Here is a 13,194-nt window from a genome sequence, read left to right as displayed (position 1 = left end):
TTGGAATGCATTTTTTTTCCTTCAGATTTTCACTTTTTCCTTGATATTATTTAATGATCTCATGAAAAACTTCTGAAACTCCTTCTGCTAGGTGAAAGTGATACCTGCCTAAGAAAAATTTCAGAGCTTCATTTGCTCTCATGTAAGCAGGTGTTTGGCATGTCATTTTCGTAATATGTTTACTGATGTATTTCTTTAGCAAGAGGTATTCATGCTCCACTCACATGCCCTTTTGCACATCTTTTATGTTGTTACCAGAGATACCATTGGAGAAAGAAGTGTTCTGAGCATAAACGCTACCTAACAGAGTGGATAATGTTGATGCATCCTCAGGTCTGAGTTAGATCGTGTCAGACTTGTAATGCGGTGTACAAATAAAGTGGGGCTTTATATTGAAGGGATATTTCCAGTTTTTAAACAGAGAATATAAAAACTAAAATTACACAGGAGGTATTGAAGGTTTAGTTATTCAGTTTTGCTGTCAACCCAGTCATGGTAAAGCAGAAAAACTACAGAGCCTTCTAAACTGAGAAGCAGTGGAGCTGAGTGTTAGCCTGTGGACATGGCTGCTGTTTGTCAAGAGAAGATGGTTTGGGGCTGTCAATTCTGGGGAAGTTCTAGCCTTTAAAACAAAACAAAACCCCACAGAATAGAAGTGTTGCTTGTCACACTGATTGTAGACTTCATAGGTTATTCTCTGAAGGTACCATTTAACAGTGCAGCAAAGCACAAATGTTCCTTCTTCAAGTAAAAATCATAGAACATTTTATGAGCTTTTATACACTTGTTTTAAAATAAATATGGGTACTTTTGGAAAAACTGAAGTTGTAGACTTAAGTTTCAGTTTTGCAATTACACTAGATCAGCAAAATATTAGAGAAAACAAAGTGTACATACAAGGGGTATGACTTTAGAAAGTTAATACCTTTTGTTATCTGGGTGTTCATTTTCATTTTTGACTTGAACTATGGCAGACTTAGAAATTTAACCCCCCAAAAATAACCAACAAAGAAAATACCCACCAACAACATATATACCTTGTTTTCTCAGGGGTAACATTAATATTTTGTCTGTTTTACTTCAGTAAATATTCATAGGTGCAGTTTCAGGTGGGGAAAATAAACTTGATTAGTTCACCAAGGCTGGTATTTCCAAGGCCCATCCTGCAGTGGAAGACTTCTCTGTACCAAAAAATTTGGTTGTCCATTCAGGCAATCAGTGGAAGTGTGCACTTAGCTTCTCTTACAGGCTTGTCCTTCATCCAAACAAGACCTAGCTTTTTAATTTTTGCACTGTCAAATGTAAACTGCAACAGGCTTAATGCCTATAATATAATGGAACTGGAATGCCTTGAGATACTCTATTGATTTTATTCAATTCTAGCTATTGCCCTTCCATTTTCCATCCGCTATAGCCAAACCTACTTGTTCTAAATCTAATATTGGTAAATCAATGCAAAATAGTTTGTATAGCTATACAAGAAATGCTTTCAGCATTAGTTTTCTGCAGTCATCTAAAGGAGTAAATCTGTTTATGGTTAGAAAATAAAATGGCATTTGGTAAGGGGAAAACTTAGTATCAATTATCTTTGTTTTTCATTTCATCCATCTTCCCAGAGGAGTTTCTTCTTATAGCAAGTCCATTTCCAATGCTATTTTTATTTTGTTGCTCCGGAAGCTTTTCAGCTGACATGGAAGTAGTCAGGATTTAAGTGTTATTTTGGCTGAGATGTTTCCCTCCTGTTTGGTTTCTTAGTGTTCAATTTAAGGAGTTTGTTTAATGATGAGGACTCTGATACAAAGAGAATGACCAGTAACTAGTTTAGAGTTTGATTCATTTAGCATCCTCCCTAATTGGGAATCTTTATCTTGAGGTGCGAAGAGATGTCAGTCAAACTTTTGTGCCAGAGCACCATTTCCTCTTGATTCAGTCCTTCTTTCACATACTATGAGACAGTCTGAAGGAGATCGTATCTTCAGCATAACTTGAAACTTCATCTAGATAGGTATAAGCTGTCCTCACAAGCTGTGTTTTGTGCTGACTTGTATATACCACAAGTGAATGGGTAAAACTGCATGCTTAATAAAGCTTATTTGTTTGATCACTAAAGGGTGTATTTTATTTTAACTTCTTGTCCTCAAAGCCCTTATCCATTAAGCTCCCTGCAGTGTTAATCAGTGATGTGAAGTCGCTGAATGTGCCACAGACAAAAATATCTTGATTGCTTACAGGATAATAGAAAATGGTCTCTGGCAAACTAAGAGATGTGCATAAGCCTTACTACAGAGGGGACTACCAAAGAAAAATCTTTGTAGATATTGTTTCTACAAAATTAAAACTCCACATTTGTGAATTTTACCTTTGTAAGCTGATGGTGGAATACTGGTGGAATATTTGGGGGGTTGTAGCTGCACTTGATGGAAAACTTGTTACTCAAAATTGTAGTCCTGAGTAAGCAACTTCTGGTAGTTAATTCTTCTGTGAATATTTATGCATAATGAAGTAAATGTAATAGATAACCAGTATAAATGTTGTATTTACACTACGTGTTTAAGATGAGAGGTTTAATTTTCTGTGTTTATTTTTAAGCTGGTCCAAGCAGTGCCATTGGAGCTCAGGAAAGTACAGCCCAACTGTTGGTGTCAGATCCAAACCTCATTCATGTGTTAGTGAAATTTCTTTCTGGCACAAATCCTCATGGAACAAATCAACACAGTCCACAGGTAACTAGCAATTAAAATAACAGAATAATTCTTCATAATAGCATTTAAATAAACTTGACAGAAATGTGTGTTATCTACAGTATTATATATTATATCCTTGGATTATTGTTTTTCCTTTTTTTTGTTGTTGTTGTTGGCTCTGATGAACAACTGGTGGGAAGTTCGTGTTGATGATCTGCTATGGATAGTAATCTTTCCTTTTTACATTTATGTGGACAGTTGCTCCAGGGAGGGATGCTGTATGATTTCGTGGTTAATGTGTTCTATGTTAAGATTTTTCAATAGTGTGTGTAGAAAACTGGCAGAGTTCTGTTTGCTTACTGAAGTCATGCTTGATTAAGATAAAAATGACAATGAAGATTAAGTATCTAACAATTTCAGAATTTAGAAGAGTGTTTTGTGCTTCTCTCTTCTGCCCGTTCTTTGAATTAATATGATTTCTACTGTGTTTCCTAAATTCAACTAATGTTTTTCCGCTCTTTGTGGTCTTCAAAACATTTGTGAATGGAGATTAAAAAAAAAAGACAAATTTAATTTATTCTTATGTAATACTTAACAGGAGTCTCAGAAACACCTAACAAGTGTTAGGCAAAGAACTGAATTCTTGCTTTTTACTCATGGATAATGGTAGAAAAACACATGGTATAAATTGGTGTGGAGTAGAAAACTCTAAAATTTTTCAGAAACAAGTTAAGTTGCATAATACTTATCTATTATTAGAAATGTTTTTCATGTTAGGAACAACTTCCTGTTCTTGAAGACATTTCAATTTTGTATATACTTATTAAAATTCTTTTCCCTCTAGGTTGGGCCAACTGCTACGCAAGCTATGCAAGAATTTCTTACTCGATTACAAGTGCATCTTTCGTCAACTTGTCCTCAAATGTTTAGTGAATTTTTATTGAAATTAATACATATTCTTTCAACAGAAAGGTAAATCTTAGCCTTTTGTTTTCCTACCCTCTTTGTCTTTAAAATCTGTTTGTGAATTACAACCAAAATGTGTACATCCCTCTCTTGTCATACTGTCAAGTTATGTATGGATTGAGATCACAGCACTACTAGTGGCACCTAGGCAGTTTCTAGCATGTGGAAGAGTGCGCCCGGAATCCACACACAGCCAGCCATCTTTATGGAAGGGACAGTGAATGTAAGCATTGAGGAGGGTTGGAGTGTCGTTGTATCTCAGGCAAAGATGTGGGCCTTTTTCAGGGTTAGAGTAATCCCTAAAATAAAGACACTGTTGATGAGTTTACCCATTGGAAAGACAAAAGTATGCTGAAAGGCCTGAATTAACGAAAGCCAAAGCAAATTATTTATAGATTACCTTTATAATATAGCAGGATGAAATGTGTGATTGCATAATCATATTTGTTTCATAAAAATGCTAGCAAGAACATTTATGATTTTGGTTGTTTAGAATAACAATCACTTCAGAAGTAGTGCGATAATGCATGCATACATTAATGATGCAGAAGTCTAGCGTATGTAGGCAAAGATACACACTTTTGGATATACACAAATAAATGGAATTGATACAAACAACTAATTACAGCTGTATCCATTACATAGTGTTCTTACCTATAAAGTACTAAATCAGCTTAATTCTGATCAAAACTATGAAAAACCAATCATAAAGTTGACTGGAAGAAAAAAAGGAGCTTACTAAAAGAGAGCAAAACTATAGATTGAATGTTTTATTTCATTTTCATTTTCTTATAATGTCACTGGAGAAGATGCATATTTTTGCTACCATCTTTTGAACACCAAATTTTTAACAACCCCACTCATACGAAAATAAGGCTTTGCATTGTATTTTTTGTCTCTACTTTCCTTTCTCTTCTTTATTCTTTCTCTGTGTTCTACAAACTCAAGGACACACAGGGAACAAAAGGAAATGTGGAGGTGAATTGTAGGCTTCTACTTAAGGTAGTAGGGAACACGTAGAAGACAGAACTTTTAAGCACATTTTTCTTCTTATAAAGTTGTCTCACTAGAACATAGTGAAAGTGCTGCAGTCTCCAAGCAGCTGGGCTGAGGCCATATGGAGCACTAACCACTAATTTCCAAATCTGTTGCAACTCTCAGCTTCTTGGATGGCCTGTCCTATTCTTACTCATCTATCTGCTTTTTCTGGATTCAAATTCTGTTTTAAACCTTAGTGCAAGATCTGAATTCATGACCAAGTTTATTGTTCTCCTTCTGCAGTATCATTTTTTGTCAATAAGCAATTGTCTGATTCGTCTAGCTATGCTTGCAGAAATGCTTATGTCTGTGTGCTATTCCTTTAAAATAACGAATTGCATCCAGGAAAGAAAAGAATTACCACATTCTGAATATATTACCAGACTGCCCAATTCTGGTTTCATCTCCAGCAAACAGTGGAAACTCCTAAGACACCAAATGATCTGGCACTGTTTCTGCATTTTAAATGCAGCCGTGGTCCCTGAGCATCAGCATAAGCTTCTTTAGATTTAAATTTAGCATGTTCATGCTTGGAACTTCTGTTGCTGTTGATAAGGTCTCTTTCTTCTCTGCAATTAAGTTATTGTAACTAAGAAAAGGTGAAGGCATCTTTTTGTTACTACTTCTTTCTTGCTTTCAAAATAATAACATGATTTTTGGAACTTTACATATCAGTTTATACCCGATGTGTTTTGTTTGTTTTTTCCTTATTTGAGTCATATTAGATTCCTGAAAGGTTCTTAAGGTCCTTTTGTCACCTGGCAATGCATGCTGTCTTCGTCATACATTAGTTTGTGAATGAAGGGTTTATTCCTGAATGTTCTGTCTCCCTCTGTAGTTGAGTTGTTGGTTTGTTTGTTTGTTTTGTTTATTTGTTTGGTTTTGTGTGGTTTGTTTTTTTACTATAACTGCATGTTATTTTAGCTCTGCCGCTTAGTTTGAAGTTCAGGTTTGGGGATATCCATGTTGGGTAATCACGAATGATACCACTCTAACATTTCTTTACATGTATACAAAAATATATAAGGACTGTTTAGATTTGTGGTTTTCCAAGGCTTTCAACTTTTGGTTTTAGAAAGTGAAGGGAAACCTGCTAGTGACTATAATAAATGAATATAATAAACTAGTCATGTGGCAATTGTTTGGCCTGAAGTGCATTAGGAATTATGATATACTTCTCATATTGATGTTCTACACGTCTCCAGACAAAGGCTTAATGTAATGAAGGAAAGGCTTCCTCATTTTCTGGCTTCTCTGCTTTCCAGTAGGTGGCACTTTGGTGTTATCTATCCTTGAATCTTACAGAAAACTGTTTCAGCTTTCCCTAAGAAATTTTACATCATTAACTTGAATTGGATGGGTGATGTTCACTAGGTTATGTTAATGGACTATTCCTCGTACAAGAGGTTTAATTATTCTGTAAAATCTTTAATTCACAGTGAATCTTAGGATGCATGCTTATGTGTTATAATATACTTGAAATAAGCTGATTAAGCCACTGAAATGATAGCATGGAAGCAAAGCACTAAAAACAGGTTTTGATGACTATTTGTAGATCCTCAGGCAGTTATTGAATTGTACCACGTCTGACCAAATTGTAAGATTGATTGTAAAGAAAAGCAGTATTTTACTGTTACAATTAATTACATCGCAAATATTTTCTTCAAATATGTTCATAGAAAATTTTTTGTTTTGTATGTAACGTTATAGTGGGATTACTCAGTGTAAAAAAAATACGGAGAAATGTTTCAAGTTATTAACGAAACCACACTTAGAGAATTAGAACCAGCTTTATTTTAAATACACTTGATTCAGAAAGTTCATTTTACAGTCTACTGGTCAGTGTGTGAAAGCACAGAGGAGGGCCATTAAGATCATCAGAGGGCTGGAGCACCTCCTGTATGAAGAAAGGTAGAAGGATCTGGGCTTATTTAGCTTGGAGAAGAGAAGACTCCGGGGAGACCTTATTGTGGCCTTTCAATACTTAAAGGGAGCGTATGAACAGGAGGGGGAATGGCTATCCACAAGGGTGGATAGTGATAGGACAGGGGGGAATGGTCTTAAACTGAGACAGGGGAGGTTTAGGTTAGGTATTAGGAGGAAGTTTTTCACACAGAGGGTGGTGATGCACTGGAACAGGTTGCCCAAGGAGGTTGTGGATGCCCCATCCCTGGAGGCATTCAAGGCCAGCTGGATGTGGCTCTGGGCAGCCTGGTCTGGCGGTTGGTGACCCTGCACATAGCAGGGAGTTGAAACTAGATGATCATTGTGCTCCCTTTCAACCCAGGCCATTCTATGATTCAAATGACAAAATAAACTTAGTGCCAGAAGAGATACCTCAAGTAATCAACCTATAAGCACCTACCTGTGACAATTTGAATATCTTCTCATCATTTTACATATGGTCATTATTTAGAAAGCTAAAAACTAACCATTCTTCTCTCTATTTTGGAGGAAAAAAATCTACAGAAGGAGTAATCCAGTCCTGTTGAATTTTCCTGTTAGAATTAAGGAAAAAAGTCCTAATGATACTACTGTATTAGACTGCTTCTGCCCATGCAGCTTCCCTGCAAGTTTTTAAAACTTTTCATCCATAGCAACTGAACAGGACTGTATCTGAAATATATACTCACACAGTTAACTGGTCAGTTAAAAAGAAAAAAAAAAAAAAGAGAAACAAACAAAGATCTAACTAGATTTCAAACTTTTCCCAAAGAAGCTTTTGTTGTTCTTAGTATCAGAAAAGTTAAAGCATGAAGAGATTCTACTGACTGTAATCATTGGTAGTTAAAAATAATGAATGCTTCACCTATGTGAAAGATCAAATTATGCTTCAGATTGCATTTCTGAAAACAGCTAGTATTTTATTGGAAGTCTGGTGTGCTTTTTGATTCTTAAATCTCAAGGAAACAACAACAAAAATTATCTATCTTATTAATACTGAATAATGAAATTTCTTTTTTTCTTTTTTTTCCGCTTTCCTTTCAGAGGTGCTTTTCAGACAGGCCAAGGGCCTTTGGATGCACAAGTGAAACTCTTGGAATTTACCCTGGAACAGAATTTTGAAGTTGTGTCAGTTAGCACTATTTCTGCAGTGATTGAGTCTATAACCTTCCTTGTGCATCATTATATTACATGCTCGGACAAAGTGATGTCTCGCAGCGGCTCAGACAGTTCTGTGGGTGCTAGAGCATGTTTTGGAGGACTTTTTGCCAACATTATCCGTCCAGGTGATGCCAAAGCAGTTTGTGGAGAAATGACAAGGGATCAACTTATGTTTGATTTGTTAAAGCTGGTGAACATTTTGGTTCAACTGCCACTTTCCAGTAACCGAGAATATAGTGCACGTGTACCAGTAGCAAGCAGCACTACAGACAGCGTGTCTGATGAAGAAAAGGTTTCAGGAGGCAAAGATGGCAATGGAAACAATCCTAGTATTCAAGGATCAACTGCATATGTTGCAGACTTGGTGTTAGCCAACCAACAAATTATGAGCCAGATTTTGTCTGCCCTCGGCCAGTGTAACAGCAGCGCTATGGCAATGATTATTGGTAAGTATTTCTTAATTAAAGGGGAAGATCTTTTGTGGTGGTAAACACTTTAAACTTCTACAAACTAATGCATTGGGCACAGACATACAAAATGCGTCAAAAAGACAGAAAAAGAGAAGCTGATAGAGAAGTGAGAAGGTTGGCAAGTGATGTAACGTGGCAAAAAAACAATATAAGATGACAGGCATTAATTAAAGCCAAATGGGAGTGTTTTTGGTGTTTGTAATTCTGAGATTCAGCAAATTCAGAAGGATTGATGTTGGAAGAAACCTCTGGAGATTGCCTAGTTCAACCTCTCTGCACAAGGAGAGCCTGATGCAGGGAGTAGGATGCTCAATACCTTGTCCAGAGGATTTTTTAATTCCTCAAGAGTGGAGGCTCCACAACTGCTCTGGGAAGTCTATGCCAGTGTTCAGTTATCCTTGAAGAAAAACACACTTAGTTATGTTTAAAAGGAATTTCCTGTATTTCAGTCTGTGCCTTTGCATGTCTCCATACATGGATTAGAATTAGTCTTCAATTTGTTCTACAGGCATTTTACTTTGATAGTTCACTCCATATAGCAGTATTTTTCTTTTTTTAATTACTTTTGGAAGAGAAGAATTACAACTGTGCCACTGCAAAAATGCAGGCACTTTTCCATTCCTCTGTTTTTATCAAGTCTCTTTAGCAGCATACTCTTTAGGGTTCTAGTAATATATTTGTGGGAATTCTTCCTGTTACTAAGTGTGGATTGCTCATGATACTTCCAACAGCAAAGCTGCTGTTTGTTGGACATGTGTCTAGGGTGTGTTTTCTCCGAGTAGTTATCTTTATGACTTGCTTTTGAGCTTTCTGTCAATGATAGAAAGATAACATACAGTTTATTTGCACAGCTTAAACTGCCAGATGAAGTACTACATGAATGGTAATGCACATGTAAAAGTAGAAGAACATTTTACAGAAAGATAGGCTTGGACCGTGCACTTCATTTCAAAGACAAAAATAATTGTGAGATTTTGTACTCTGTAGTGTTTCTCTTATTTCCAAGAAAGCTTCTCTGTCATTTTCTGTACTGATTTGTCTTAAGCAGATGTGAAAGCGTTTAACCAATGTGGTATCAGAAAACATTGTGTTCTTCGGATGAGAATGTGTGAATGTCTGACCAGTGGTCCATTTGCTATGAGAACAGCTGAGGAAGTAGCAATCCCAGTAGTCAAATTAAACAGCAGGCAGGATTTGACAATCCTGAAGTGCACTGCTGGAATCTTCCTGAAATTAATTCTGAAACACCTCATCCTTCACTCTGGATAGTTGGTGTTGTATCACAAATGCAATATAGGTGATCATTGAAAATAGTTTGTTCTGTGCATGGTTGGTTGTTTTGAGTACATGTTTTTGGGGCATGAAATTCAAATACTCTCCTCAACTTTGGTGTCTTTCTGAACCACCAGTTTTTGTCTAGCAAATATTTTCTATTTTTTAAGAAGTCAATTTGGAAAGATAATGTTTTTTTAATGTGTTTTTAATAGAATTCAGAGTACTGGGCCAACTGAATCCCTTCAATGGGTTGTTTCCCCCAGGGTCTTTTGATATAGGTTACTGAAACTAATTTGTGTGTGTATTTTGGGAAGATACAACACAGTTCTTTGTGGTTTTAGTTCCTTCAAGAAAAGTTGTATTTAGCTCTCTCCAGACAATTTCTTTGAACAAAACATTTCTCCAAGTTTGCTGCCAAAGATATGTACGATCCAAAAATCAGTTACCAGCATTTAGTAGTAAACATGTAATGGGTAGTGCAGAGGGCTGGCTACCCAGGAAAGATAAACTGAAAGACTTAAGCAGATGCGCACTGGTAAGTACTGGCTCTGGTGTCGACATTTCTGCTAATAATGTTGATTTACTGCACCTTGCAAGCCAGTAGATCAGGAACCAGACAATAGCCTTTAGTAACTCTTTTGTCACATGAAGTTGGAATGTTTGTGAGTTTTGTCTTTGCATTTCATTAGGATTTTATGTTTTGTCATTGACAGACTATGAAAATCACGTAAGTAATAGTATTCCTATCCTGTCCTTCCCTTCCCACGTCTCAAAATCTTTGCAACCCCTTCTTCAACTGTGTCATTTATTTTTAACTTTTCTAGACACTGCAGAGGTTGAGTCCTAAGAGACTTCTGTCTGTCTCCATGCTTTAAAACCTTACCAGTATTTTCTTTCTTGACAAGTTAAAAGTGATTAAAGTACTATAGCTGTCAGTTCTCTTGCCAAAATGTTTCTCCAAGGCATATTGCAAAGATCACTTAAACACATTCTCTATATTATTTTCTGTGAGTATAATTCCAGTTCCTGTAAATGGAAGGGAAATGAAATCCATTTCCCCAACTCCAATCTAAAACCACTTTTTAAAGCTCAAATTGATGTCATATGCTCTGTGAGGCAGTAATTTTTACAGAGGTAGTTTCTCTTAGGGAAGAATATCCTACTGCTTTCCTTCCTCCTTTTCAGCAAATATGTAATCAACATTACTGAATAAATCCTGAGTTGTAACAATGGGAAGAAAAGTTCAAGGAGAGGTGTTTCCAATAGAGATGCAGATGTTAAATGGTCTAAGAACACTAATGGTAATTTATATGAACCTGAAAATTGTCCTTAGCTGAAATGAAATTTAAATATCCTTGCGTTCTTCTCTAGGCTGTAACAATTTGTTAGGTCTCAGCTTCTGAACCTTAAACTGTTCCTGTTTTCACTAAGGTGCAAGTGGCTTACATCTCACTAAACATGAAAACTTTCATGGTGGCTTAGATGCAATATCAGTTGGAGATGGATTATTCACTATCCTGACAACACTTAGTAAGAAAGCAACAACGGTGCAAGTGATGCTTCAGCCAATTCTTACTTACATGGCTTGCGGGTATATGGGAAGACAGGTAGGTTCCCTTTAGTTTTGCTGTTCTTCAAGATGGTTACATTTCAGTTGATACAGTAAGCTATAATCATGTCAGTAAACTAACTGATATTAACATTTTTCCAACATCACGGTGGTGCAGAAGATAGGATGAGTTAAGATTGTGTTCAAGTGGGAAACACATTTATTGTGTTTATATTACTGGCTATTTAATATGCTCAATATTCTTAATTCCCTTCAGCTACTTGTCATTTAATCTTTTCCTTACTACAAAGGCTTCTCCTGTATAGGAGTGAACCTTCTGGACGATGATACTGCTATTTTGAGGTAGAGGTTGACTGTGGTGGGATTTCTTATTCTAATTTCTAATTCTGTATGAAATTGTATTTCTTAACTTTCTTCTAGGGTTCTCTCGCCACTTGTCAGTTGTCTGAACCACTCCTCTGGTTCATTTTACGAGTCCTGGATACAAGCGAGGCACTGAAGGCTTTTCATGATATGGGTAAGAATGTCTATTCTTTGGGTGCTTCAAGTAGAAGGTTAATTACAGATTTTATGGCACTTAAGGAATACAGAAGCATGTCTAGAGAAGCAAATTTATTGAATATGTGTGTGTTTGCTTAGAATCTATCACGGGCTTCTGAACAGGTTTGTTTTTTTCTCATCTCGATTATACACAGGTGGCGTTCAGCTTATTTGTAACAACATGGTAACGAGCACAAGAGCTATTGTTAACACAGCAAGAAGTATGGTTTCAACTATTATGAAATTCCTTGATTCTGGTCCCACCAAAGCAACAGACAGTAGTTTGAAAGCCAGAGTGCTAGCTTCTGAACCTGATAATGCAGAGGGAATTCACAATTTCGCACCCTTGGGTAAGTAATACAGCCTTTTCTCACCTTAATATCCAGTGGCCATTTGAATCTGCATCATGTTCTCAACAAGAAGTATCGTGTCAAATATTGAAGTACTACCGAACCTTCTAAACAGGGACAGTACTGAGTGAGTAAACAAATTCCTCAGTGAACTCCTCCTCCATGTTAATAAGAGCTTGTTTGGTTGAGGGATGGAAGGAAAGGAAGTGGTCAGAATGTGATGTAGTCACTGAATCAATCAAGGTAAGCCCCTTCTTCCCCTGGATTGTTTGAATACGCAGTTCCAGCCCAGTTTCTGCAGTAATGCACTAAGACTCACTGGCTGCACTTAATGCACAACAGATTTAATCCAGCTGTTACAGAAGCACTTCATAGCATTTCACTCAGAATGAGCCTGAGCTAGGCAACAGCAGATGCTGGAGCATTGGGCTATTCTTGCTGTTCTCATGCTTGTACATAAATGCATCAAAGCTACCTGCATGAATGTTTATTAGAATTGCAGTGCTTTTTTGGTATCAGTATAATGGCTACCACTTATTAAAATGCATGAGTTTTAAGGTGTAAATGCACTCTATATTTTACTGAGGTTTTCTTTCTTCCACTAGTAGTGTCTTGATTCATGTTGCTGCACATTAGCCCACTGCAGCTGACAAATGTGTACACCCAGTATCTTACTGTCATGACTGAAGAAAAGAGTATTTTTAAAAATGCTCTGGAAATACTGTAGGACAAGAAGGAAGTCTCTTTTAGTCCTTTCATTCAAATTTAAATAAAATTATGTTAGAAAAAGGAAAAAAAAAAAAGGGTTTATTTATCTGAATGTGGAACCATTCGTGATCTACTTCACTATTCATGAATTCTGAAGAGATAAATTTGAGAAACCTGCAAATGTTGGTACTTAGTTACTTTCAGTACTAAAAATCCTAGACATATACCACAGTGGTTTCTTGCATGTATCATCCTCGACCTTGGAAAGCGCTGCAGTTCTTGGTGTTCTGCTTTGAGTTTATCTATCTTAATATTTCACTTCCTATTGAGAACATGCTTTTGAAGTGTACCTTCCTATGGTAGGAAGAACTTTCTACACTTTGCTTCTCATTGGGTGGTATTATCTGAGGCACAAGCTGAATTCATTTGGGATGAAAGTCTGTCAAAATGTGTACTTTAGGAATTCACCCCCAACTAATAATAGGCAT

General features: G+C 36.6%; 1 protein-coding gene across 12 annotated transcripts in view; it reads left to right on the top strand.

Annotated features, from left to right (window-relative positions):
• The window catches only part of BIRC6 (baculoviral IAP repeat containing 6), a 170,831-nt gene that overhangs the window by 72,197 nt on the left and 85,440 nt on the right, over window positions 1-13,194 (top strand). For all 12 annotated transcript variants that reach the window (XM_015283766.4, XM_015283760.4, XM_419512.8 and 9 more), the window contains 6 exons: window positions 2,590-2,723; window positions 3,529-3,656; window positions 7,677-8,239; window positions 10,970-11,145; window positions 11,529-11,625; window positions 11,804-11,998. In XM_015283766.4, coding sequence (XP_015139252.2) covers window positions 2,590-2,723; window positions 3,529-3,656; window positions 7,677-8,239; window positions 10,970-11,145; window positions 11,529-11,625; window positions 11,804-11,998 — 1,293 coding nt within the window. The remainder of the gene's footprint in view (window positions 1-2,589; window positions 2,724-3,528; window positions 3,657-7,676; window positions 8,240-10,969; window positions 11,146-11,528; window positions 11,626-11,803; window positions 11,999-13,194) is intronic.

This window comes from Gallus gallus, chromosome 3, assembly GCF_016699485.2.
Source record: "Gallus gallus isolate bGalGal1 chromosome 3, bGalGal1.mat.broiler.GRCg7b, whole genome shotgun sequence".
Lineage (NCBI taxonomy): Eukaryota > Metazoa > Chordata > Aves > Galliformes > Phasianidae > Gallus > Gallus gallus.
This window is presented reverse-complemented; position numbering and strand designations above follow the sequence as displayed.